General features: G+C 35.4%; 1 protein-coding gene across 2 annotated transcripts in view; it reads left to right on the forward strand.

Moving 5' to 3' along the window:
* Positions 1 to 22,573, forward strand: part of SOS1 (SOS Ras/Rac guanine nucleotide exchange factor 1) — a 157,337-nt gene extending 134,764 nt beyond the window's left edge. The window contains exons 16-23 of one of the 2 annotated variants that reach the window (XM_060168550.1): positions 1,601 to 1,763; positions 2,263 to 2,380; positions 11,021 to 11,193; positions 11,402 to 11,518; positions 12,563 to 12,827; positions 18,164 to 18,208; positions 19,929 to 20,047; positions 20,966 to 22,573. In XM_060168550.1, the coding sequence (XP_060024533.1) occupies positions 1,601 to 1,763; positions 2,263 to 2,380; positions 11,021 to 11,193; positions 11,402 to 11,518; positions 12,563 to 12,827; positions 18,164 to 18,208; positions 19,929 to 20,047; positions 20,966 to 21,457 (1,492 nt within the window). In that variant the 3' untranslated portion in view covers positions 21,458 to 22,573. The remainder of the gene's footprint in view (positions 1 to 1,600; positions 1,764 to 2,262; positions 2,381 to 11,020; positions 11,194 to 11,401; positions 11,519 to 12,562; positions 12,828 to 18,163; positions 18,209 to 19,928; positions 20,048 to 20,965) is intronic. The other variant, XM_060168551.1, reaches the window with a different exon arrangement.
* The last annotated feature ends 4,408 nt before the right edge of the window (positions 22,574 to 26,981 follow it).

Consider the following 26,981-nt stretch of genomic DNA (forward strand, 5'->3'; position numbering starts at 1 on the left):
CACTTAGCAAAATGTCCTCAGTGTTCATCCATGTTGTCACATATTGCGAGATTTCCTTCTTTTTTGACTGAATAATATTCCATGATACATATATTTCTCATTTGCTTTATCCTTTCATTTGTAGATGGACATTTAGGTTGTTTCCACATTTGACTATTGTGAATAGTGCTGCAATGAACATGGGAGTGCTAATATCTCTTTGAGATTACAGTACTTTTGGATAAATACCTAGAAGTAGGATTGCTGATCATATGATAGTTCTATTTTTAATTTTTTTTGAGGAGCCTCCATACTGTTTTCCATAGTGGCTACATCATTTTGCATTCTCACCATTAACATTGTACAAGGGTTCCAGTTTCTGCCTTTTCAGTGGAAGAGGTTCTTGTTCATTTGCCACAGTGGTTTTTTAGCCATAGATGTGCATTAGAATTGAAGTCACTTCCGGATAAATCATCCCAGACTTACCTGGTTTTTATAAAAGCTCCACAGGTGATCTCATCGTGTACACCTAGTTAATATCAACTGAGTTTAAAAAAAAAATGTAAACATATTATACTTGTATCATACCTTTTAAAATGTCTAGATAATTAGTTAGCTGGTATATGATTTGTAGACATCTGACGCTTTAATGCATAAACATGTTATGTTTAATTTGATAAGGCAAATTTATTTTGATAGTTTTGCAGTGTTTTTTTTTCAGTGTTAGATCAGCCTCACCAGAGAATAGTGTAATCCACAACTTTACATTTTTGTTAATGTTTAATATTGATTTATATTTATTTTTTCCATACGTGTATTTTATTTTTTCTTAGATTGAGTTGTTTACTATCACGTTATTGAAAACCAAGTTTAAAATATTTTCTTTATTGATAAGTGATTAGTAAATAAAAATTTTTCTCAAATACTAGAAATAGAGAGTAAATGCTCACTGAGGAATTCTTTTTTGAGCATAGCTTACTTTTAGCTATTTACTTGGATATATATGTACTTTCCAAGGATTCTTGGTATTTAAATGTAAAGAGCTTTTGTTTTCATTGACTTTTTTATTCTTTCTAAGTAATTAAAAATTTTTTATTCTGAATGGTGGTAAAATACTTTCATTCACTTTTTAACATTATAGTGCTTATCTAAAGAGCTGTTCTTAGAAATGTAGGTAATTATTTCTGTATGTCAAAGAAAGAAATTAAGCATTAATCACTAAAATCTTACAATTAGATGAAGAATAAGAGGCAGAGAATTCTTAAATTTGAGAATAATTTCCCTAGAACACACCCACATCCTAAAGACCAGCATACATTCAACAAGATGATAGACTGATCAGAGAACTCCAATACTGAGAGAGAATGCACCAAATACAATAGGAAGAATGACTGACCGGTTGACTGTATCAGTCTGGAAAACAGTGACAAGCAGCATGCCTGACCGAAGGCATTGCCTTCTCTTCCATTCACCTACTATTTACCTGCCATTCTGAATACGTATTCTCTACTGTTACACTATAGCTGCCCTCCATTCCATTTTGTTTGCTAAATTCTTTAAATCATATCTTCGTTGGGAAAACTCCAAATTTTTTAATTCACTTTTTGTCTTTGATTCCCAGATGTATTGTAGAAACTGAAAACTTAGAAGAAAGAGTAGCTGTGGTGAGTCGAATAATTGAGATTCTGCAAGTCTTTCAAGAGCTGAACAACTTCAATGGTGTCCTTGAGGTTGTCAGTGCTATGAACTCATCACCTGTATACAGACTAGACCACACGTTTGAGGTAGGTTTGCTTATCTAAAGGTGTTTTTTCCATTCCCTGTTCCTAGGAATCAGGATGTTAACAATTATGACCTTTAATTTTTACATGCCTCATCTATCTTTTCAGTAACAGCTGAAATGATGGAATTACCTAAATTTTGTATTGAATTGGTTGCTCTTTGTAAATTAGGCAGTCTCATTAAAATGTATTCACAGGTCCTAGCCTAAGTTAGAAGAATAAAAAGATTTCAACACCTTATTTGTAATATAATGTACAACTAAATGCTCACATACTTGTTTGAGGAATGGCAAGATAAGATAGATTTCTCACACACACACACTTTTTCTTTACGTTTGTACTAGGGTCTATGAAGATAGTCTCTTTGAAGCAGTATTATCATTCTTAGAATCAAACTGATACTGTTGTGTTTGGGCTTTCCTCTAAGCCTGGCATTTTTTGGCAAAACCTGTGATTCCCTTTGTAAACTTATATTCCCTAAACATTATTTTTTTTATTGTAGCAAATACCAAGTCGCCAAAAGAAAATTTTAGAAGAAGCTCATGAACTAAGTGAAGATCACTATAAGAAATATTTGGCAAAACTCAGGTCTATTAATCCACCATGTGTGCCTTTCTTTGGTGAGCATTTCTTCTTAAATCTTTATCATGTTTCTGGATAAAACAACAGTTATTTCATTAAATGACTGAGTAAACACATGTCTAATATACCAGCAGAAAGTACTTAACAAATATTTAGCACCTGAATCCCCTTAGAATTTTTCTCTATGAGGACTTTTTTAAGATGAAGCCCAATATGTACATTCCACTTTTTATTTCCATATTGTGCAGCCATTCAATATTGTATAATGCTTACTTCTGTTTTAATATTCATAGAAATCTTTTTATTGACTTTTAGTAAACCAAACACTCTACAGAAGAGGCATGGCCATATTTACCCATACTTGATAATCATGCTGCTTATAAACAGTCTCACATGGCTAAAAACCATAGTGCACGTGCCTCTGGGCCCACACCTTCTACGCATCAAAATTTTACCTATTCTTTTTTCCTTCCCTTCTGCACCAGAGTAAGGTAGTGCCTTTTCTTTCTTTTAAGACTGAAACCTACCATCTGAATCTTCTCCCTTTCTGTAGGTTCCTCTATCTTATTCCATCATTTATTTCCTGTATTTTATTTATTTAACGTCTTTATTGGAGTATAATTGCTTTACAGTGGTGTGTTAGTTTCTGCTTTATAACAAAGTGAATCAGCTCTACATACACATATATCCCCATATTCCCTCCCTCTTGCGTCTCCCTCCCTCCCACCCTCCCTATCCCACCCCTCTAGGTGGTCACAGAGCACTGAGCTGATCTCCCTGTGCTATGTGGCTGCTTCCCACTAGCTATCTGGGTAGTATTTGGTAGTATATGTAAGTCCATGCCACCCTCTCACTTCGTCCCAGCTTATTTCCTGTTATTTTATATCTTCAATATCTCTTTCACACTGGTTTCTTTTCTCTGCTGGTATATATGCTCTCATAATTCTTCCTCTAAATACTTAAAAAAATTATGACCTCAATTACACATCTGGTGTTTAGTCTTTTTAGTATGTGGTGTATTTTCTTCTAGCCTTTTCCTCATCTCTATTTATATATTTTCTATATAGCTTTAAGTTATACTGCATGTAACATTGTTATGTCCTGATATTTTTTCAATTGACATTTTGTTCAGGCTTTATAACCAACCAGTTTTGTACATATACATATTGTATATAGTTGTAATTGTGTGACAGGTACACATTGTTCACTTTTTTCACTTACCATATCCTAGATATATTGTTGTGTTTTATTAGTCTTCATAATTACCATTTCTAATGGCTACATGATATTCTTTAAAGTTGGTATGACAGTTTATTTAACTGTTACCCTATGACCTGACGCATATGTTGTTTCCAGCTTTTTTGCTTTCCTAAATAATGTTATAATGAATATCTTCATATTTATACCTTTTTTATGTATTTGAGAATATTTTCTTGAGCTAGCTAGCCAATCTAACTAGATAATTTATATCTAGCTGGATATTTCTTGAGCTAGATATTTTCCCAGTCTGCCTTTTAGTTGTTATTCTTTGAAATACAGTATTTTTAAAATTCTGTAATCTGTCCATTTTTCCCATTATGATTTCTATTGTTTCTGACTGTAGAAAGTTCTTCCAGTCTAGTAACTTAACATTCAGTCATACTTTCTCCTAGCTTTATGATTTGACTTTTAAAATTATATTTAGCTCTTCAATCAAATTGAAGTCTCTTTTAGATATCATATGAAATATTCAAATTTGTTTCTCCACCAGATTGTTTATATGTTGACCCATGTTTATTGAATAAGTCTTCTTCATCCCCATTTATATATGGTACCTCCTTCTTTAAAAAGTATTGTTTCCCATTAACTTCTTTTTATTTTAGTTTATTATATTTTAATTTTATTGGAGTACAGTTGATTTACAATGTTATATTAGTTTCAGGTGTACAGCAAAGTGATTCAGTTATACCTATACATATATTAATTCTTTTTTAGATTCTTTTCTCATATAGGTTATCACAGAATACTGAGTAGAGTTCCCTATGCTATACAGTAGGTCATTATTGGTTATCTGTCATATATAGTAGTGTGTGTGTGTTTATCTCAAGCTTCTGATTTATCCCTCCCCCCAACATTTCCCCTTTGGTAACCATAAGTTTGTTTGCGATTTCTATAAATCTGTTTCTGTTTTGTAAATAAGTTCATTTGTATCTTTTTTTAAATTAGATTTCACATGTGAATGATATCATATATTTGTCTTTCTCTGTCTAACTTCACTTAGTATGATAATCTCTAGGTTCATCCCATTAACTTCTTATGCTAGTGCCCCAGTCTTAATGATTGGCACTTTATAATCAGTGATTCTCAACCAGGGCGATTTTTGTCCCCCAAGGAACATTCAGCAATGTCTAGAGGCATTTTTTGTTGTTCGAGTTGGGGGGTGCTAGAGGCCTCTAGTCAGTAGGGGACAGGAATATTGCTAACAGCCTGCAGTGCACAGGACAGCCCGCACAACAAAGAAATATCCAGTTTATTAAGAGGTCAGTAGTGCCAAGGGTAAGAGATCCTGCTTTAGGGACTTCCCTGGCGGTCTAGTGGTTAGGACTCGGCACTTTCACGGCTGTGGGCCGGGGTTCGATCCCTGGTTGGGGAGCTAAGATCTCACAAGCCACATAGCTCAGCCACAAAAAGAAGAAAGAAAGGAAGAGAGAGAGAGAGAGAGAGAGAGAGAGAGAGGGAGGGAGGGAAGGAGGGAGGAAGGAAGGAAGGAAGGAAGGGAGGAAAGAAATCCTGCTTTATATTTATAATATTTTCATATATAATAAGATTGGTTTGTTGATGTTTCTTCAGTATTTTCTTTGCCAATTTTGTCTCTTTATTTTTCCAAATGAACTGGGGAGGGGGAGTGATTCCCCAAAATACAGTTGGAATGATCTATCAATTAATTTGGAAAGAACATTTATGATAATTAGCTTTTTCCTAGGTATTTTTGATCGTGAATGGTATTCATTTTTTAATAGTCAATTTCCCTTAATTCCAAGAATTATTAATTTCCTGGGATTTTCTAGATATTTAATCATGTCTACCGATAACAATAGTGTCTCTTCTTTTGATTTTATTTCTGTGTTAGGCCTTACAGCATTAGTCACAACTTCCCAAACAAAGGTTAAACAGTGGGCTTCCCTGGTGGCACAGTGCTTGAGAGTCCGCCTGCCGATGCAGGGGACACGGGTTCGTGCCCCAGTCTGGGAAGATCCCACATGCCACGGAGCGGCTGGGCCCGTGAGCCATGGCCGCTGAGCCTGCGTGTCCGGAGCCTGTGCTCCGCAACTGGAGAGGCCACAACAGTGAGAGGCCCGCGTACCGCAAAAAAAAAAAAAAAAAAAGGTTAAACAGTAATAAAAAGAAGAAGTTCTGTTTTCATCTCTGTTTCAGCAGGGATAGGTATAATTTTGCTATTTGCTTGATTCGATGCTATTTATTATGTTAAGACAATTTCTTTGCATAGTTATCTTCTGTGTTTTTGTTGGCAGTATACATTTACCTTTATAGTTTGCTGTCTTAGAGCAAAATGATTTTTCTTACTTAGCAAATTAAAATTATAGGTTTGCTAATACTGAACCTTTCTGTTAACCAACATTAAGTCTTTTATATTCATGGTGGATTAGTCTTTTAACTATACAAATGAATTCTATTCATTATCATTTTATTCAGGATTTTTGCATCCATCTTTATAAGTGAGATTGGTTTGTGGTTTTTCTTCTTGTCCTATATTTATCAGCTTTTGTTATTATGGTTATATTTACTTTGTAACATGAGTTAAGCAGCTTTCCATCTTATTCTATTCCAGAATATCATGAAATGATCTAGCCTTTAAACTTTGAAATATTCCAACAGAAAAACCATCTGGGCCTAGAATCTTTTGTAGTATGTAATTCTATAATAACATTTTCATTTCTTCCTTAATTTTTTTTCTATTTCAGTTTTGTTTGCTACACAGTTGTCTCATTTCAGTATTCTAAAAGTACTAGCATTCACTCTATAAAAATGCTACTTTTAAAATTGCTCTTATTTGCAACATGTTTTTGTTTCTATTTTTACTTGTTTGTTTTACTGTGTTTTTCTTCCAAACAATAAAAGTTGAAACAGTTATTCTCTCTGATTTTATAGTTTTTATGTCATGTATTACTTTTTATCATTGTTAATTTTTTCCGTTTTCTGAGGACTTTTCCCCCTAAATTCTTGATAAAACTGTTGCGTTCATTTCTCCTTCTGATAAAACATTGAAGTCTATGCATTTACTTTTAAGTGTGGTAACTATGGTGCCAGTTCATACAAGGGAGCCTGGGAAGGACCTCAGTCTGATGTTCATTTCATTCAACCTGTCAACAAATATTTCTTGAGTACCACTAAGTATCAGGGGCTATGTCAGGTGCTTAGAAAAAAGCAAAATATCTTAGTCACTCAGTACACTCACTGAACTTATAGTCATGCTACTCATGATATCCTATGGCCCCTGTTACACAGAGGTGAAATGAAACCACAGGGCCTGTTCACTGGACTCATGTTTGGCCCCTGCTACTCCATTATATCACCTGATTGGTGGACATTTATTCATACAAACAAACTGTATTCTCTTTCAGATCTCTATGAACTAACATAATTGACTTTTGTTAACATGTTGTTAAGAGAAAAAAGGAAATTTCAGACCTATATTTAGAGTAGTATTCCATTGTGTTCTAAAGTGAGCCATATGATTTAGTGAGTGATTGCAAACATGCAGGTGGTTTGATAGGTGCAGACAGCCTGCCTGCCAGCCTTCCTACCCATATCTGCTTATCTTCCTGATTATTAAGTCTCTGGTCAGTTCTGCTGCTCTAGGAGATTTTTGCTATTTCCAAGCTAAAGGTTAGCCAGGTAGCCTTTCATGGTTCTGACCCAGTAGGTAGATATTATTGCTGCTGCTTAGTTCCATTTCATCTGTATGATCAATTGTAGAAACTTCTTCTAGATTCTTATCCTTAATTCTGGATACTGGATTTTTTTCTCCTCTATAGGAGGCTCAGGGGTAGTATCTGACACTTCTACTTTCTCTATCATCTTAGCAGAATTCTTACTCAGATTTTTTTGCTGGCACTGCACTATTTACAGAATAATAAAAGTCAGGCAATTTCTCCTTCCAAGGCTATGCCAGGCTACTGGTCTATTTCCCAATTTTTCTCCATACACTACAAGGTTCTACTCATAGGTAGAATGAATATGTATAGGCAAACTAACATTTCCTCTCAGGTAAAAGGATGTAGATTTCTACCTCAACCAAGTCTCACCTCTCTGCACAAAACTCCAAGCCTGTAACATCAGCTTTGCTCTTTTCCTTTCACACTGCTCTAATTTTGTGCTCTCCTTCTGTTTCTTGTCAGTTTGTTCCATCTCCACTCTTGCTTTCCTGCCATTTTAGAATTGACCGTATGTCTCTTGTATCCCGGTCTAGTCTGCAAATGCTTTCTTTTCTATTCTGAAATAGTGTGCTGCTTTTATTCACTCAGAAATATCTGTCGAATGCCTGTATGTGTCAGGCCCAGGGCTAGGTGTTGAGAATAGAGAGACAAGTAAAACATAGTGTTATCCTCAATAAGCTCCCTTGAAAGAGCAGAAATATAAATTATAGTGCTATGTTGTAAATATAACACTGTATTGTAGAAACGTGTAAATCAAAGTATGAACAGAGTGCTCTCTGAACCCTGAGCAGCCACTTTTTCCCGAATAGCTTGGGAAGGGTGTCAGCCAAGAGGTGAAACCTCACCCCTCTTCATCATTTGTCATAATGCTCTGCTTTCCCTCTCCCTAGAACAGCTGTCCCTAGAGCAGGGTATGTAAAATGACCTTTTTTAAAAAAATTAAATCTATGTACATCTATGTACATATTTGCACTACATTTTTTATTATACATATACACAGAGAGAGAGAGAGAGTGCATGCTTAAACATTTTTTTACTGATGTAGTTTATGATCAACAAAGTTTGAACACCACCTCTTTAATTATTTGTTCTCCTTTTAACTAGCCGTTAATTTGTCATAAAATAATTCCAAATTTTATCCTGAACTCTCCCAAAATGCTACTTGTAAGCATTTTCACAACTTCTTTCAAGTATACTTTTAACACCTACAATATCCCACAATTTATTATCCCCATGTTCCCCAGGTCAGTCATTACACCACCACCCAGTCAGTCCCTCAAGCACAAAGGTGAGAGTCTTCCTTCCCGCTGTGCCTACCCTCTGCCCAAACCACTTAATCAGTCCTTGTGGCATTTACCTCTTAGATATTTATGCACTCCACTCTATCCCCGTGGGCCCTAAGGTAGCCCTCATCATCTCACCAAGATGACTTTTACTCTGTTAACTGAGCTTCCTGCTTCTAGTCTTAACTCCTTCTAACCCATCTAGCGTCACAGTACAACTAGAATAATCATTCTAGAATGGAAAGATGCTGATAGTCTCCTAATTACCTACTGGATAAAAGCTAAGCTCTTTTAAAAAGGCTCTTTGTGACCCTGTACGGGTGCTACTACCCACAAACTCTTCATAGTTGGGCCATCAATTTGTGGCCAACATGGAAGGTTAATTTTGGCTCCCATTAAATATGTGTACTGTCACGGACGTTTGTCAGACTGAACATTGAACTAAGTGGGTCATGCAACTTAGTGTAGAGGAGAATATAACCGACTGCAAGTAAAAAAGCCAGTGACAGGCAGATGTGGAAAATAAAAGAGCCTGTGCTTACTAGAACACATGGTCAATTTGTCTTATGAATATATAATCAAGAGTAGCCTAGGTGCTGAGAAATAGCCAAGTAACTAATACACTGAGTAACTGGATGCTTTCTAGAACCAAACAGGCATTGATGTCTATCATGTTTCATTATTGCTAACTGTTCACTATTGATTTTGAGTTATTTAATCTTGCCAAGAACGTAGCCAAATATTCTCGTATTTAAAAGTTTGCGTCGGGAATTCCCTGGCGGTCCAGTGGTTGGGACTTGGCACTCTCACCGCCGAGGGCCTGGGTTTGATCCCTGGTCGGGGAACTGAAATCCCACAAACAGTGCAGTGCAGCCAAAAAAAACCCAAACGTTTGCCTCTACCACAAAACCATTTAGAACCACTAATCTGTCATTAGAACTGAAGTGCCTGTTGCTTTGTTCATCCCTCTCCTCATCCAGTGGCTAACCTGCAGTGGTGGAGAAGGGATTAGAACTACTGATTCCTTGCCTCTGCCTATCCTCATTTCCTGCCACTCTTCCTCCACCCCACAGACCAAACCCCTAAAGGCTAGCCATTTCTGAGTATGCCTCCAAGCTTCACAAAAACCAGTGCCTTCAAACACGTGGCTGCTTTGCTTAGAATGCCCCTCTATCTTATTCTGCTTATTAAACTTCTATTCATTTTTTGAGACTTACTTTAAGCATATTTTAATCTGTGATGCTTCTGCTACTCCCAACAGCTCAAGGCAGAGTTAGGCACATCTTGTTTGTGCTCTCATAGCATCTTATGCATTAGTACTAATTAATATAGCACTTACCAAATGGTACTGTAGTAGCCCACATTCAACACTCTGAACTGCTTGAAGTCAGGAACTGTGTGTCTTGTTCATCTTTGTACCTGCAGTACCTAATGCAGTGCTTGGCGTACAGCAGAGACTCAGCAAATGTGTACTGAGCAAATGAACTCAGATATTCACACTTTTTTTTTCCCCAAAGCATCATAGTCAGTACTTCAGAGGAAAAGGCAGAAATAGGATAGGGCAAGAATAGCAACAACAGTATCAACAATCCCAACCACAGCTAATTAAGCATCTACTTTTGTCAGGCCCCATTCTAAGCCTGTACATAAATTTACTCATTTATTTCTCACAGCAACCCTGCTGTCCTCATTTTAGAGATGAGCAAACCAAGGCTAAGCACAAGATCACAAGAGGAGAAAGCAGCAGAGCTGGCTCCAGAACCTTTATGCTAGAACAGAAAGGAACTAAAATGCCTGCTATTTTGTTCATTCTCCTCCTCATCCAGTGCACAAACTGCAGTGGTGGGGAAACAGGAGCTCCCTTACCAGGTTGACATAATTCTAGAAGTACTGAAGACCAGAATATACATAAATCACATGCAGTCCTGTGTTTGATAGGCTTGCACATCCGCCCACATTTTCACGAGTCAGCCTATCCAAACAGTACTACCTCTGATTACAAAGCCTAACGACCTCTTGGGGGCCTCAGGAGCTGAGTAAGCAGAAAATATGATCCTCTAAATTTGACGTTTTCCTGTTTTGCCAAAAATATGTGTTAATAGTGATGGGTTATTCTTAAAGCTCCTTTAACAAAACCATGACTTAATGTTAAATAACATATGGGTGTGGGGGGTGGGAAATTGGTTATTGCTCCTGAAAATCTATTAATTTTGTTAAACTTGGTCTCCCTTTTTCCTGGGTATTTATAGAACTTAAGTCACAGAAGAATTTGATACTTATAAAAATCTTTCTTTGATATTTACTTAGCTTGTTGTTTTTCATAGAATGGAAATTTGTGCCTTAATTCTTTGGTTATGATGGTTGAGATGGTACAGTGTAATATACCTATAATTACTGAGAAAGAAAAAAACTAGCCTTTTCCATTTTTATCCTTGAAATAATTTATTATCTCTTCTAGGAATTTATCTAACTAATATCTTGAAAACAGAAGAAGGCAACCCTGAGGTCCTAAAAAGGCATGGAAAAGAGCTTATAAACTTTAGCAAAAGGAGGAAAGTAGCAGAAATAACAGGCGAGATCCAGCAGTACCAAAATCAGCCTTATTGTTTACGAGTAGAATCAGATATCAAAGTAAGTTGAATTATTTGAGAACACATATTTCTGATTAAGTTTATAACCACCTGATAAGAGGCAGGTTTATTACGGAGGAAAAGGAAAATAAAACTTAAATAATTCCAATTTTCTTACGTTAAATGTTTTCTTAAATTATTTTCATGAACTTTAAACTGAACTTAAATTATTTAATATTAATAATTGTTTTTCTTGGCATCTGTTTTAGAGGTTCTTTGAAAACTTGAATCCAATGGGAAATAGTATGGAAAAAGAATTTACAGATTATCTTTTCAACAAATCCCTAGAAATAGAACCACGAAATCCTAAGCCTCTCCCAAGATTTGTAAGCATTCATACATTTATATTTCTTTTACATTTATATATTTTTTACAGTTGTCATCTATATCTGGTGGTTTATAGTTTTCTATAAAGGCATTTAGAGATGACGTGCACATGTAATGGATAAAAATAGTGAATAAATGCTTAATAAATATGCTCAGGATTATTCCACTTAGTTCCAGGTAAATGGGCACTAATATTAATGTGAATAAATCCTAATATGATAGATGAAGAAGTTGGGCAAATATGGCCAACTTAACAAAAAATGTTATTCGGTATTTATGTTAAGGGCAGGAAATCTGATAATTTATACTAATTCACTTATAATAAATATATGTACTTATATAAGTACTTTTTATGAGAACTTTTAACCTTGAATCATTAGCCATAAAAATAACAGGCTTGGCTAAAGATACTTTTTTGGGGGTGAAATAAAGTTTCCATTCTTTCTTATTACTAGTAACTGCCTGGCCAAGTTTATGTACAGTATCATCATCTCACTGTTCTGAATATAATCTCTCTTATTCATAAGAAAGTCAAGAATCAAGAAGTAAACATAAATGGCTTCTAAGTAACCAAGATAAATCTCATAATGTCTGTGAACCAAAGCTTATGAAATTACGTCACAAGAAAATTTCTCAAGGCCTAAAACAGTTTTTTAAAAGATGGATTAAAAACAGCAAATTGGAAATAGCTATATAGTCTGCTCCAATGAGACACACTGATATCATTGAGAAATGATCACTCTGTAAGAAAAAAAATGCCATAAAACTAACATAAACAGATGAAAACTCAAGCAGTTTAATGCATTTGTAAATAGCTCAAATGATCCTGATGGCATCCCTAATAATTTAGATAGCCAAGGCTTTATGGAAATGGGGTGTTAACTCTTCAACTTGGACACTTTGATTTGAATCGTTATGTCACTTCTTTATTAGTGCTTTGTGGTTTTCCTAGATACTAATCGAATTTTACCAAGCATTTATAGAAGAACCTTCTTTTCCATTATGGTGTTGTAAGTGTTGTGTTTCTTTTGATATGTCTACAGCCAAAAAAATATAGCTATCCCCTAAAATCTCCTGGTGTTCGTCCATCAAACCCAAGACCAGGTACTATGAGACATCCCACACCTCTGCAGCAAGAGCCAAGGAAAATTAGTTATAGTAGGATCCCTGAAAGTGAAACAGAAAGTACAGCATCTGCACCAAATTCTCCAAGAACACCGTTAACACCTCCTCCTGCTTCTGGTGCTTCTAGTACCACAGATGTTTGCAGCGTATTTGATTCTGATCATTCAAGCCCTTTTCACTCAAGTAGGTGCTCAAGTTTTAAGTGCTTTAAGTAATTGTTAGTGTTATATGTGCAAGAGGTAAAAAGGAATCTGTATATATATATATTTTGTAAATTTGTAGGTAAATCAAATACCATTTCAAAAGCTATTATTATAGAAATATAAAATAAATTCTAAACTCCAGCAGTTTATCTGTTAGAACAACCCTCTTTAAATGTATTATACTTTACAGATAGGCCTGATGATGAAATTGGTAATTGAAATCTCATTTGAGCATTTGTTTTCAATTGGTGAATTTAAAATGCATCTCTAACTTCTGGAGGAAACAAAGATAACTCCTAAAATCTGCATGGAATGTCAATCTGATTGCTGCCTCCAAAATTATATTTGAATACTGCTCAGTACCTGGTTCCTTTCCAACCAAACTCTGTAGTTTCTAATTTTGCAATGTATCAAATTCAAACTCCTACTTAACCCTTTTTCAGTCTACACCATCCAGCAGGTGGTATATAGTGCCAGCTAATACACTCCTATGCTTTCAAGCCCAGCTGTACAAATCTCACAGCCTGCATACTGTTGCTCATCCCTTTCCTAGTTCTAAATCAGTGCTGTCCAATAGAAATATAATGTGAACCACATGTGTAACTTTAAATGATCTTTAGCCACATTTTAAAAAAGCAAAAAGAATTAGGTGAAATTAATTTTAGTAATATATTTTATTTAACCCAGCATATGCAGAATGTTGTCATTTCAATATGAAATCAGTATAAAAATTTACTGAGACACTTTACAATCTCTTTTTTGGTGCTAAATCTTCAAAATGCAGTATACGTTTTACACTTATAGCACATCTCAATTTGGACTAGCCACATTCAAATGCTTAATAACCACATGTGGCTAATGGGTGCCAAACTGTACAGCCCAGCCCTAGCCCTTTGAAGAGGCTGCCTTTTATATCTAGAGCACCATGCTTCCATTAATTTTTTTAATCAATTTCATGTGGAGCTTTCAATCTCTACTAAGAACCCACAACCTTTTTTCATTTGTTCATTATCAAATCAGAGTTTGAATTCAGTCGGCTTTAACCCTCTCACAACCATTTCCACATGCTCTTCCCATTGGCTGTCCTAGCTCAGTGTACAGTTCAAGTTCTGCCCTAATATTTGATGTTATAGAATCCAATAGTGAGAGGCAGCATGACATTATTATTCGGGAGGAGGTTGAGAAGCACTGACGTAGGAGTTAGGAATCCTAGTTTGTCATCCCAGTCTGCTAGTGAGCTTTCTGATTTTCGATAAAATACTTTTTCTGTGCCTTCTGGGGATTAAACTAGATTTTTAAGATTTCTTCCAACTCAGAGAATCTAACTTAAAAAAAAATTATTTTTTGGAGGTATATTATTTTGAGATTTGGTCCAGAATCCCGTTTATTTATTCCCGTGTTGTATATATATTTGTAGTTACCCAGCAGTTTGTCTTATCTTTTTACCACCTAAAGTGTATTTGTTTTAAGAATTGCCACAACTTGGCCTTGTTTGGCTACTGAGGATTATGAAGTCATGTTATGCACACAGTAGGCTATCAGATATTTTTTATAAGTTCAAATAAACACCAGGTTAAAAAAATTCCCATTTATTTTCCCCAATTCGCCAACCTCCTAAATTAGGTAATAAAATAAAAGCAGCACTTTTCACAGTATACCTGACTTAAAATCCTTGTTTATTATGACCCATTTAACTGTTTGAAGGGTGTTTTTTCAAGAGCAGTTGGCTGTGATCTATATTATAAAGATTCCCATGAGTGAATTAGTGAAATCACATGAAGGCCATCAATTGCAAATTCTATTTCTCTTAGTTTAAGTAGCTGAAAATGGGAGATGTAGAAAAACAGGAGATAAGCCTACTACTTTCCCTACTAGTGCTAAATCTTTAAATTATTAGTCAAACAGGGAAAAGGGAATCATTTTGGAATGCAGCGCTCTGGATCAGTGCTTTGTCATATGTGACAGTGGAAGAATATTAACTAAAAATAGCTAGACAAGTGGAGAAACCTTAGGCTTTGTAATCTTAGCCCTGAAGATTTTTTCCATTTCTCTTCCTTTGTGAAAAAGAAAGCCCCTATTACTACTCCCTCTGTTCTTAGTAAAAATTGAAAATAACTGATTTTGAAATTAAGTAAGCCAGTATAATATAAAACCATCTGTATGCTCAGTTAGTCCCTTACTTAAAGTTCATTAGTGGTCTGTGTATATTAAAGGTCCTCATCTGCTTTTGACCCCACTCTGCTTAACAGATCTGCTAGTGTTATGGGGGAGGGGGGGTGGATCACCAGCACGTCCAGACTGGTACTCACTGTGTTGCCACTAGAGTGAATACCTACTTCCTTGCTTCCCTCAGGGCCTGGCAGGAAAGAGCTGCTGTACCTACATTCTTAAGTCATCTGAACATATTCCACTCCATACAATGAGGCAAAAAGTTCCATTGCTTACGTTTTTTAAAAGGCAGAGTTTGACTAGAATTTTTGATCAGTTATAATAGTTTTTTTTTGCTTCTTATAGTTTTTTTTCCAAAAATAACTTACTTTAAAAACAAAGATTAATTTTTTCAGCCAGTATCTGTTGCATATCTCATTTCTTGCTAAGCAGTGACACACCTTCTCTGTTAGGGCTTGCAATCTTACTGAGATGTTAAAAAAATAATCATAGTACCAAGAAAATCATAGTTACATGTTTAACCATTGTTAAGTGCTTGATTCTGTTTGTACCATGATTTTTTTCATCTCTCAGTAAGATTGCAGGCTTCACCAGAGAAGATGTATAAGTGCTAATTTATTAGCAAAATGCTAAATGAGTGGCAAAGACATTAATGCTGTAGAAGTTTACACAAAGATGACCACGGAGTAGGCAAGAATGGTCACGGAAAGCTTTGTGGTGAAGACAGAGAGGGAAGGAAACTGGCCACCTACCTACTGCTGCTACATACATTCTCACGTTCAGAACCCTGCTCCACACCTTATCCTGACCAGGTCCACCTCTGAGGTGATGATGACAGTGGCCGGGAAAAGGGGAGAGACCACCCAGCTTTGCATCTCTGGCTATAGCATGGAGGGAGGAGGATGAAGTGCTCTTGGTACTTTCCTGTTTGAAGGTTGCCTGGTCATAAAAGGAAGCCATAGGTCTGGCCTGGTCTGTGGGCTGCAGATGAGCTTTAGCCCCATCCCTTAGTAGCGAAAGCTTTAACAAGAAAAAATGTATTCCAAGCATTTGAAGCTGGAATGCAAGGCTTTTCTTCATAGAAGATTATTATAAGTGATTAATTTCTGATTTCATACACTTGCATTTAACAGGCTATTGTACGTTTAAGAAGTTATTCATGATTTATATAATTTTTTTCTATAGGAAAATGCTTATTCCTATTCCAAGAATGACTCAATTATAAATTGGAGATTATCTTCAACAGTGGTTTCAACCCTGGTTGGACATACAGTCCCCCTGGGGAACTTTAAAAAATACCTATATGCCCAGCCCACACTTGAGTTAGACTGGCATTGGCACGTGGGCATCAGTATTTTTTAAAAGCTCCCTAGCAGGGTCTAATGTGCAGCCACGATGGAGAACCACTGATCTGTTGTCTGGGATTTGTATTTAACAAATTGATACTACTTTTTGATGAACTGGGTTTCACTCCTAAGTCATTATCAATAAATTTGTTCAGTACCTAGCTGACAAGAATTCCTAGTATATATTTCTTGATATATATAATGTTTAATTCTGAGAGTTTTTAAATAGCATTTTCCAGGCAGTAAGACCAAGCAGTTAGTTTGAAGTGACAATTCAGAAAAGTGCCCCAAGTTTACACATGAATCTAAGCCTGTGCTATATATAAATATGATCAAAGCCAAGTCTGCGTCTGCGTGCACAAGTGTGTATGCATAGGTGTAATCATTCTTTCTAAAAGCTTGCAGTTGGTAACTGTCATGAGCTTTGTCTTTTGATTTTACTCCTGTATTGTACTAAGTATACGACCATGTTCTTGAGGCTTATCTCCAGAAGGCATATTTATTTCCTTTCCAAGAAAACTGGAAAAAACATAAGTAGTAAACACTAAAGCAGATAACCCCCTTTAACCCCTATTATGTTAGTGAAGAGAATCTGATTTTTAGTAAACAGAATCTTTGACACAGTAGCAGAATTATTTAATATCAAAGTGTAAAATGAATTTTAATCTTTTGAGAGCTAACTTATTAGAATTAGCTGGATTGCTACCCTTAGTAACCAGAGCCTCCAAATAAATATCAGTACATATGGAAAGGAGGTAATAGGATAGATTATTTGAAATTGGAGCTGTCTGGGAAATAAGAACACTGTATCTGTATAAGCAATCAAATTAATAATTCCGCCCACTGAACCTAGGACGTTAAATTATCCTCATTCTGAGCAAAGAAGCTAGAAAAACAACAGCCCTAATTATTTGAGTGATTGCCTATTGTGCAAAAATGAGAGAAACCTGAAGTTTTAAAAATCAGCTCAGTCTAGTGCTATAGGTATTGCTTTAGTCTCTTGGATATTATCTGTTCAATATGTTGGTAATATGAGGCAGTGTAACCTAAACACCTATATCGATTTAGAAGCAGTATAGATCTTCTAGCCTTTGTCTCAGTTTTTCTACTTTAATGCTCTTGGGGCTAGTGTTGTTGAAATTAGACATTCAAAAATTATCAGAGTTTCCTATATAAAATCTGTCTAAGCACCAAAACTGTTTAATGATTTTTTTTAAGTGTTTAAAAATATAGAAGGAAAAAAAGCTATATCACTTTGAAGCTTGTTTGTAATATCCAAAGCTGTGGTTATTTTGTGATGAACATATGCCCCAAGAACATTTCCAAAACTTTATAATAATTATAGTAGTAAGAAATTTCCTTTTATGTTTCAATTTTTATAACATAAATTTATTATTTACTACTTACTTTCACAAGTTTGGTTTTTCAAAATTATCCTTAGTAAATGACATATTTCTGTAGGTCCAGCTGAATTCTTTGCTCACATTGGGTTTATACATTTTTTGAAAGTCTTCCTCTAATATACAGGATATTGTATATAGTTTTCTCATGAATGCTTTTCATTTAATTATTATGGCATCAAGTAGTGAATCTAAAAGGAATCTGGAAAATTCCCAATATTAATGCAGTTTAGTTCTTTATCTTTCTCAAAAGTAAGTAGTAATGAGCTTTTGCTAAACTGTTCTACCATTCTTTAAAACTAGAATGACAAAAATAACATTTCTATCATAAATTTTTACAGATGAGTTTGAATATATCAGTGAAAGAAAAAATATATACTTTTTCTTGTTTCCTTTCACAGGCAGCGATACCGTCTTTATCCAGGTTACACTGCCCCATGGCCCAAGTTAGTATATTTGGTTTAAGACTCATAATTTTCGCTTTGGCTTTAAAGATTAAACCAAATGTAACCTTTCCTGCTAAAACTCGTCTTGGGTCTGGCAGTATTGGTACCTTGCTTTGCAGCATCTTAGAAGTGAGGCCTTCACTTGTGCTATCTTTTGACCATAAATGATTTGCTTAAACTTACATATTTTTCATGCTTTTTGTAAAATCTTTTTTTCTCTTTTGAAAGAACATTATTATATGGGTGGCTTCCACATTTAACCACTTCTCATTTCCAGCTCTGGAGTTCTAAACATATTTTAATGCTCAACTTTTAAAAAAAAAGCAAGAGCATGCATGCGCATATGAGAATGTTGGCAGCTACGTGCAGTGTCTAAGTCACTTAGCCTGGGAACAGCACAGATTGTAGGCAAATGACTATTATTTGACTTTAGAACAGCTATCTTATCATTGTACCTATCTGTATTATATAATCTAAATATTCATCACTGATAAGCAAAATAAAGTTCCAATGTAGGTATTTGCTTTTAATTTTAAAGTAAACTAACAATTCACCAAACTATTTCATAAATTTTAAGCTAATCGTTTTTTGTTGTTGTTCTTCATACAAATGATTTCAGAATGTGTACAATGGAAAGTATTCTTAAAGCTAAATTAACTTACATAGTCTCTTAAGAAAAAAGGTAGGTGATCAAAATGTTGTTCATTTAAATAATATCAGTACACAAATTACTCTTTTTAAGTTCTATATTGTTATAACATTTAATTGGCAAAATAAAAACTGTCAGTGTTTAAAGGAGAAAAAGAACCTGCCAAATATAATTTTGAACGACCATTTAAGTGTTTTTTCATATCTTTTTCATTGCGCTGATAAACTAGTTAACAACTTACATAAATGTTTTTCAAAGTGTAATTATTTATATGCTTATATTAAGTCCTTGTCATTATAAATGTCTGTAAGATGTGTTACAGTTAGAGGCTTTACTTAACCTTTTGGTGCCAGTTTATCAACTTACTCCTAAATCAGGTTCACCAGATTCTAGTGTAATTTCTGTTTTTATTATCAGCACACTGCCTCAGTCATCTTAAATACCTCCATCACAATGAAAATTTTTGGATTAGAGTATGATGAACCTGACTTTGCTTCCCTGCCAAGGAGAACAATATCTAAGCACACTGAGGAGAGACCCCTCCCCCAGGCACTAGATTCTCTCCCTGGCATCCTTTGAGGGGATTGCCGGGAGAGACATTGGAGAGAGTGGTTAAGATCAGAAACTATCCCCAAGGACTATCCAGTGAAGGCAAGAAAATTCTGTACTAATAAAGTCAGAGGAAAAAATGAGCCCATCAAAAAAGCTTAACAGAAATTACCATTCCAAAGGTTTTTAATAGTTTGCTGTCTCTTCCAGAAATCTGAGACTCAGATCCAAATAAAAAATTCCAGTAATAGATTAACAGTGGGAATGTTATTTTGTTCAAGAAACATAATAACAGAATATCTTAGGCAGCTTTTTTTCTGAAAATTCTGCTAAGAAATTTCTGCATGCTTTTATAGCAGTTTGCTTTAATAAAGGAAATACTATTGGTTGTTGATTTATTGAACTGCTTTTGATACTTCTGTACATTTCTTTTAATAAATATAAGCAGTTTCCAAGTCTTTTCAGGATTGATAGATGAAATAAAATTCCTGTGAACTTTTCAAAAAATTTAACATCCTACAGGATCTGCTTCAGTATCATCTATAAGTTTAACCAAGAGCACTGATGAAGTGCCTGTCCCCCCTCCTGTTCCTCCACGAAGACGACCAGAATCTGCCCCAGCGGAATCTTCGCCATCTAAGGTAAAGTAGAAAACCTTGTTATCTGGAAACTGGAATCATTACAGTTACAGTATAATCAATTGCTTGTGTCTGGTTTAGTTCTAACTGAATTAGGTTAATACTCAGAGTATTTGGGCTTAATAGAGTTTAAACAAGGATTAAGTATGGATTTACGATGCAGTAATGTTTATTTCCTTTCTTCTGAAAGTTTTTTGGTAGGTTTTCAAAACCCTTGTAAATCTAAATTATGGGTACTGTCAAGAAAAAAGTTTAACCTATAATGTAAGAGTAATGCAGTCTCAAACAGTTCTTTAAAAGATACAAGAGAGAGAGAAGGAAAGAGGTCTGAAGCTTTATATGAAAGCACATTTTAAATGAAATGGTATCTTAGTGCTAAATATTACCTATCTGAACCTTTAATAGGTGAATGTGGCATGCTTTTAAGTGGGATTTTCATTAAAATTCTGGGTCAGAAGAGACCTTAAAGGCTCATAATAGCTATTTTTTCTACCTCTTGGAATTTCTTTCTTTGCCAGTTGTTAACATGATTCAGTGTTCTCAGTGTCCAGAGAGCAGAGCACCTGGGCAAGTCAAGACACTCTTTGCAGAATATCATGAAATGTTAATATAGTAAGTTTAAAATTGTAAAGTTGACAGGTAATTTATGTTAAATGGAAATGATCTTATATTAGATTCAATAATAGGTAAGCAGTAGCAAATAACAAAATTTTGAGAAAAATAAAAACTTAACACTGAGGGAAAAATAATTTTAATGAATGAACTGCCATAACCTCCAATTTTTAAAACATGGCAAAATGACCTGATCCACATCTAGGGTTCTTCCAATAGCATATTTGAAAACCCCAGCTTAATTCTTAATATATTCATGGTGCTACATAAATTATTAATAAATGTCTTTTTTTTTCCCGTTTATGTTAGATCATGTCTAAGCATTTGGACAGCCCCCCAGCAATTCCTCCTAGGCAACCCACATCAAAAGCCTATTCACCACGATATTCAGTATCAGACCGGACCTCTATATCAGATCCTCCTGAAAGCCCTCCCTTATTACCTCCACGAGAACCCGTGAGGACACCTGATGTTTTCTCAAGCTCACCACTACATCTCCAACCTCCCCCTTTGGGCAAAAAAAGTGACCATAGTAATGCCTTCTTCCCAAACAGCCCTTCCCCCTTTACACCACCTCCTCCTCAAACACCTTCTCCTCACGGCACAAGAAGGCATCTGCCATCACCACCATTGACACAAGAAGTGGACCTTCATTCCATTGCTGGGCCGCCTGTTCCTCCACGACAAAGCACTTCTCAACATATCCCTAAACTCCCTCCAAAAACTTACAAAAGGGAGCATACACACCCATCCATGCACAGAGATGGACCACCACTGTTGGAGAATGCTCATTCTTCCTGAGTTCCTCTATACCAGGATGTACATTTTCCTGGCCCCAAATCCATTGCTGGCGATGGATGCACTGAACGTGCCAGCACTGAGGAGTTAAAATGAGAACTCCAAACACTAACGACTCTACTTCAAGATGCAGTATAAGACAATGAATTTTAACCTAGATGTAATTATAAAGTGAAAATGGTGTTCGTTTAGAATATGGAAAGACTGATCTAGAGGAAGTGGACAACTGATTGCACCTGAAAATCAAGTAAAGGGAACTTTCTCCAGCCAGTAGGCAGGAGTCCTCTTTTTGTGAAGTGATCTTTATCATTAAAGGGATGAAAAACACAGTCTAGTGTCCAGCAGGCCCACATGATGACAGTTTTTGTAATTCAAAATATTATGCACTTTTTAAAAAGAAATCTTAAACAGGGATCTTCAAATCCTCCTTTGTTTTCCTTTGCTTTTGTTTGTCCTACTTTAGAATATTTTCTTAAAAATCATTCAGAGGACTGTGAGGAAAGGCTGTGGTACCTGACCTTGTTGGAATCAAGGCCCAGCACTGTACTACAGTCCTGTTTACAGATTATTACAGTGAATTGAATGGGTACCGAGGCTTCACCAAAGAGGTACTTTTTTTTTTTTTAAGAATAATTATACCGATTTTAAGAGCATTCCCCTACCCACCCTCCCTACACAAACAAAATGTGGTGGTGTTGCCTTCAAACAAGAGAAGTTTTGTGTCATTAACAATGACAGAAGAACTTTTAAAACAATGTAACTGTCAAGTATATGATTTACATTTAGGAGACTGTTAATCTATGCTAGATTGTCATTTTCCCCCCTTTTCCCACAAAAGTTTACTGGTAATCCATGTCATGGCTTGTAGCTGTCCCTCTAACCATACTATGGAAATGCAGTCACCCAGTGTGAAAGGAGTACTTGCTGGGCATCGCTGACACCGTTCATGTTTTACTAATAGTTGAGTGAGCAGCATATCTAGAATTACCTTGCATTGCCTAAATCATGTGTATATAGTGAATGTTATATAATATACCTGGCAGGTCTGTTTTAATTTAATTGAATAAAGATACAAATACTTTGTTTGGCTGGCATATATTAAATTATTATATGAGAAAATGGTTGATTCTTATTTCTTTCAGTTGAAACACACAAACACTAAGCATAAAAGCACGTATTGTGGTACGCCTTGGTTTCTAGTTCTGGATGTATGTATTCATCTTAAAGAATGATCTAAAGTTGCAGTTTGGCATGTAGGAAAATATTTGGTTAGAATAGGATGGGTATCTTTTAAGCAGAGCTTTGTAAGGTTTTTAATTTCCTAGGTAACCTGTATAAAGTCTGTTAAAGTTTATATTAAACATTCTACCTTGCTTGAGGTCTTTGCTCTTTCAGAACTATTCGTAATAGAACATCTACCTACATCATTAATATCATAATATGGATTATTCATTAAGCCTATGTACTGATCTTCTGAGTCTAACAAATACTGTGATTGAAATGCATGCAACTTGTTGAAGAGAAAAAGTGTTATTAATCTCCACTATAGTATCTGTGAAGTGTGCAGTATTCCATCCTTAGAGAGTCATCAGTTTATCAGTATATGCATGTGTCCTCTGAATAATGAAGCAACATTTCAGCAATTCTGTTAACGATGCCATTAGAGACATTTTTAGAAGTGCTGCATCGTGGTGGAAACCTAGTACTTTAATAATTTTCTGTGATATTTATTAGAGCATTAAATGTACATCACAGTAGTACAATATATAGTCCTTTAAGACTAGAGTGTTGGTTGCATCATCATTTAGCAGTCCATCCTGTCATATACTTTATTTATTTGTTAAAGTTGAATAATTTTTTTCTAATATTTGTACCATTCCTATTATGGTAGCCACTTTTCTCTTTGTAAAATGTCTCCTTTTAAAAGTCTCCCCCCAAATTAATTTCAAATCTCCTCTTGTACGCAGAGTGTCCATAAGACCATTCATTCAACAAGTATTTATCTAAGCCTACGTACTAGTGCTGCTACAATTAATCATAATACACATTCCAGAATTTCCATGACTTTTTATTAGACCAGCCACATCGTCCCTAGGATTTCCCTTTATATGTCTTACGCACACTTCTCTTTAATTACCCCACCCCCACTCCAAATGAGAACCTGAGAAAAGTCCCATTGGAGCCTATTCAGTATCTCTCTGGCCAGTGTGTTAGCCTTCAACAAGGTAATGACCTCTTTTCAACCTGCCTGATTGTATAAAGAAAAAAAACTCAGATTTGAAGTTCTAATCATACTTCTCCCAAAGGGAAGCATTCTTCTACCCTCATGGTTCTAGGCGACCGCTTCACTGTGCATCAGCTTTACATGCATTGTGGATAGAGGATATTTTTATTCTGAAGTGTAAAATTTGGGTAAAAATATTTTCTGCAGTGGTAACTGATTAGAAAAATTCCAGTTGGATGCCCTTCAGTGGAGTTGAGAAAACTGTATCCTTGCCTTCTTCACATGTGAAACATTAACTAGCTGGCAAACTTATTCTTTGTAGTAACTAAAATTTCCAGGGACAGGAAGTGGCTGAGAAGACAAATGCATCACCACAAAATTCTGCTTTTGAATTCAGGACATTACAAGACAGTCAATGCAGCGTGACTTTTCCTAAATCACCTTCCAAAATATGGAACGTTTCTTTTAGAAATGTAAGTGCTCTTAGATGTTTCATTTTCTTTGGATCACAAAATGAAGAAAATATTTCAAGGTTGAATTTACCTAAATGGGCTGATAACCAATATAATAGAAAGGGAGGCTTTTCACATCTAAGTACTTTTAAAAACAGGAAAAGATAAATATATGTTTCTAAATTTATTGAAAGACAGGTTAATTACTCTTCCCAGATCTCCAAATGTGTTTTAAGACTACAAATTATGAGGAAATGTACAAAGGTCAAAAGTTTGCTTAATTAAAGGTTGTTGGGTATCAAATTATGTGTTTAGTAGGTTACTGTGCTCTAACAACTCAAGAATGTTTTAATGTATCTGAATTTAGCAAGGAGCATGCCACACTAATTATACTCCAATTAACAGAACAGTGTAGTGAACTAGTACTATTTCAGTTGGAGGCTATATTATGGTTCTAAATTCCTTAATGTGTTTTTTCTGTACATCAAAAATTAGGCAAACCAAAAATTAGTTGGTATCTATGATCACAATCTTGTCTTAATTCTCAAATTTAGCTCACATTAGTCATGTACCTCATCATTTGTCTTTTCATGACAGCTTAAATTCAGAGTTTTAAGTGGCTCAGCAAAACAGATAATGGAAATGGGGGGAGGTGTCTCAATTTATTAGTGTTATACATATTGAGGAAAACCTTTTTTTTCCCCTCCAGATTCAGAAAGAAAAATTTAACCATTTATTTCTCGGTATTCTGCTGCTATAGGTAGGTTCACTTATTCTTTTAACCTATATTGTATGACTGTCGTACAAGTGTAGGTGCTGTTGTGTTGCACATAAATCTTTACCAGTAAAGTAAGCATCACAGGGTTAATACCAGTTTGTCTGAAAGAATTATGCAGTAAAATTATTTATAAGGGAAAGTGATGACTTAGTTTATTTATTCAGTATTTTTCTTTTGAAACATCTCATTACTTTTAAAATCATTTCAAAATTCCTTATACATGAGCCAGTGAAATATTTTGAGCGCTAGTTAAGAAAAGCATGAAGTCTATGATAAATCTAAACAAAAGCACTTGTAACTTGTTTTGTAAATTTCATGCCTTATTTTCCATTTTTGACACCATAAAGTGCATTTTCTGTCAACTGTGAGCAAACTTCCCTTTTGCCTTTAATGAAAATAGTGCATTAAGTAGCCAATTGCTGCAAAATTATAAAGCAAATTAGCTAAAGGTGGATCACATTGGACTACCACTCAAACAAGATGCATAGTGGATGGAAGTCACATGTGGTGTGGCTTTATAGGGAGAGTGCACCTGTGCCAGATGCATGCCACTTTCCGTAGCTGCCAAATGTGCCTTTAATTAAGAACATCTCTGATTTTTTTCTTCAGATCAAGTCAGCATTTGGGGGCGGGATCAGGGCAGGGGACTTTGGGGTGCAAATATCTGGTGAAACCCACCAGAGAAGAAGCCTTTGTTTGTCAAAGTGACACGAATAACTTCAGTTGAAACGTGTTTATGTATATATATGTGTATTTGCCTTTGTTTAGTAGCACGGTTATTTGCTAAAATAATTGTCCAAAAAATTGCTCTGTCAGTCTTACTCTGATGTAAAAACAAAGTTTGGTCTATACATCTAATATGGCCTTTGTACCTAACCATGTTCGTAGGTAATCTTTGTACTCTGTGTGCAGCAGTATTTGGTTTGCATTTAAAGTGAAAATAACGGCTGTTATTTTTCTGGCATTACTAAGATAAACCGAAAAATAATAAAAAAAAATGCCTTACATAGCCCACAAGTGTATTATTTTTGCATGTATTTATTTTAGAAGGCAGTATTTTAATGCCATTAGTGATTCTCATTTTAGCTCATACTTTCCATAGAAATAGTTTGCTCTTAATCATGGTCTTGCTTTGGAGGCGCTTTTTCCTGTATCACAGTATTATAAAAGAAGTTGAATACTTCCTTCTGTATCAAGCTCTATGATTGTAGTGAGTGGGAGGCCCTTGGGATGAAAATTAGTACTTTAGTGACCTTGGGTGTCACCTGGATGAAGCTGCAGGGGAGGGCTGAGGCATTTGTATTCCATAAAAGAAGTTTTAAGATACCACAGTCCCTCAAAAGGCAGGTTTTGCTGAGACCTGCTGGAACATGGCAGCCTGACATTCAGCAGTTCTTTCTGGGCTTGGCATAAAAAGATACAGCTTACAGTTGTACACTGTAAAGAATTATGCAAATATGAGGTCATTCATGGTGAACTACAGAATGTGAAAACTAATGAATCCTTAAGAGATCTAATACCCTTATTTTAAAATTGAAGTAAGTGACATGACTTAGCCAACATCATGTGACAGTCAGTGATTGAGACCACTGACTCAACTTTGATTCCTGGTATTTGGAGGACTGCTTTCAGGACTAGTCAAAATTCATTGTTTTGTTTTTTTTTTCACCCCTGGTTTAAAGACACAAAATCATCAGTTTGTACAAATTCCATTTGTAGGCCACTGTGAAATCCAAGTATGTATTATTGAGTATATTCTAGAAAATCAATTTAAAAGCTATAGGAAAATAACAATATTGATTAGTCAGACCTGATTCCAAATTTGCTCTTAAAACATCACTTCTTTTCAATTTTAACCAGGTGGTTTGTTTTTTTACTTATTTTAGTCACTAGCTCATCACAGATTCAGGGCACTTAAGACGCTAGGGTTCGGCCACCAGCAGAGCCTACCTTTTTGCAGATAGATGCATGTAGCAAGGAGGGCTTTGATAGAGTACAATTCCAAAAAAGCAGTTTATAGTCATTCTACTATTTTAGGGCTCTTGATTCTTATTGGAGGCAAGAAGAAAACTA

This window comes from Lagenorhynchus albirostris, chromosome 13, assembly GCF_949774975.1.
Source record: "Lagenorhynchus albirostris chromosome 13, mLagAlb1.1, whole genome shotgun sequence".
Taxonomy (NCBI): Eukaryota; Metazoa; Chordata; class Mammalia; order Artiodactyla; family Delphinidae; genus Lagenorhynchus; species Lagenorhynchus albirostris.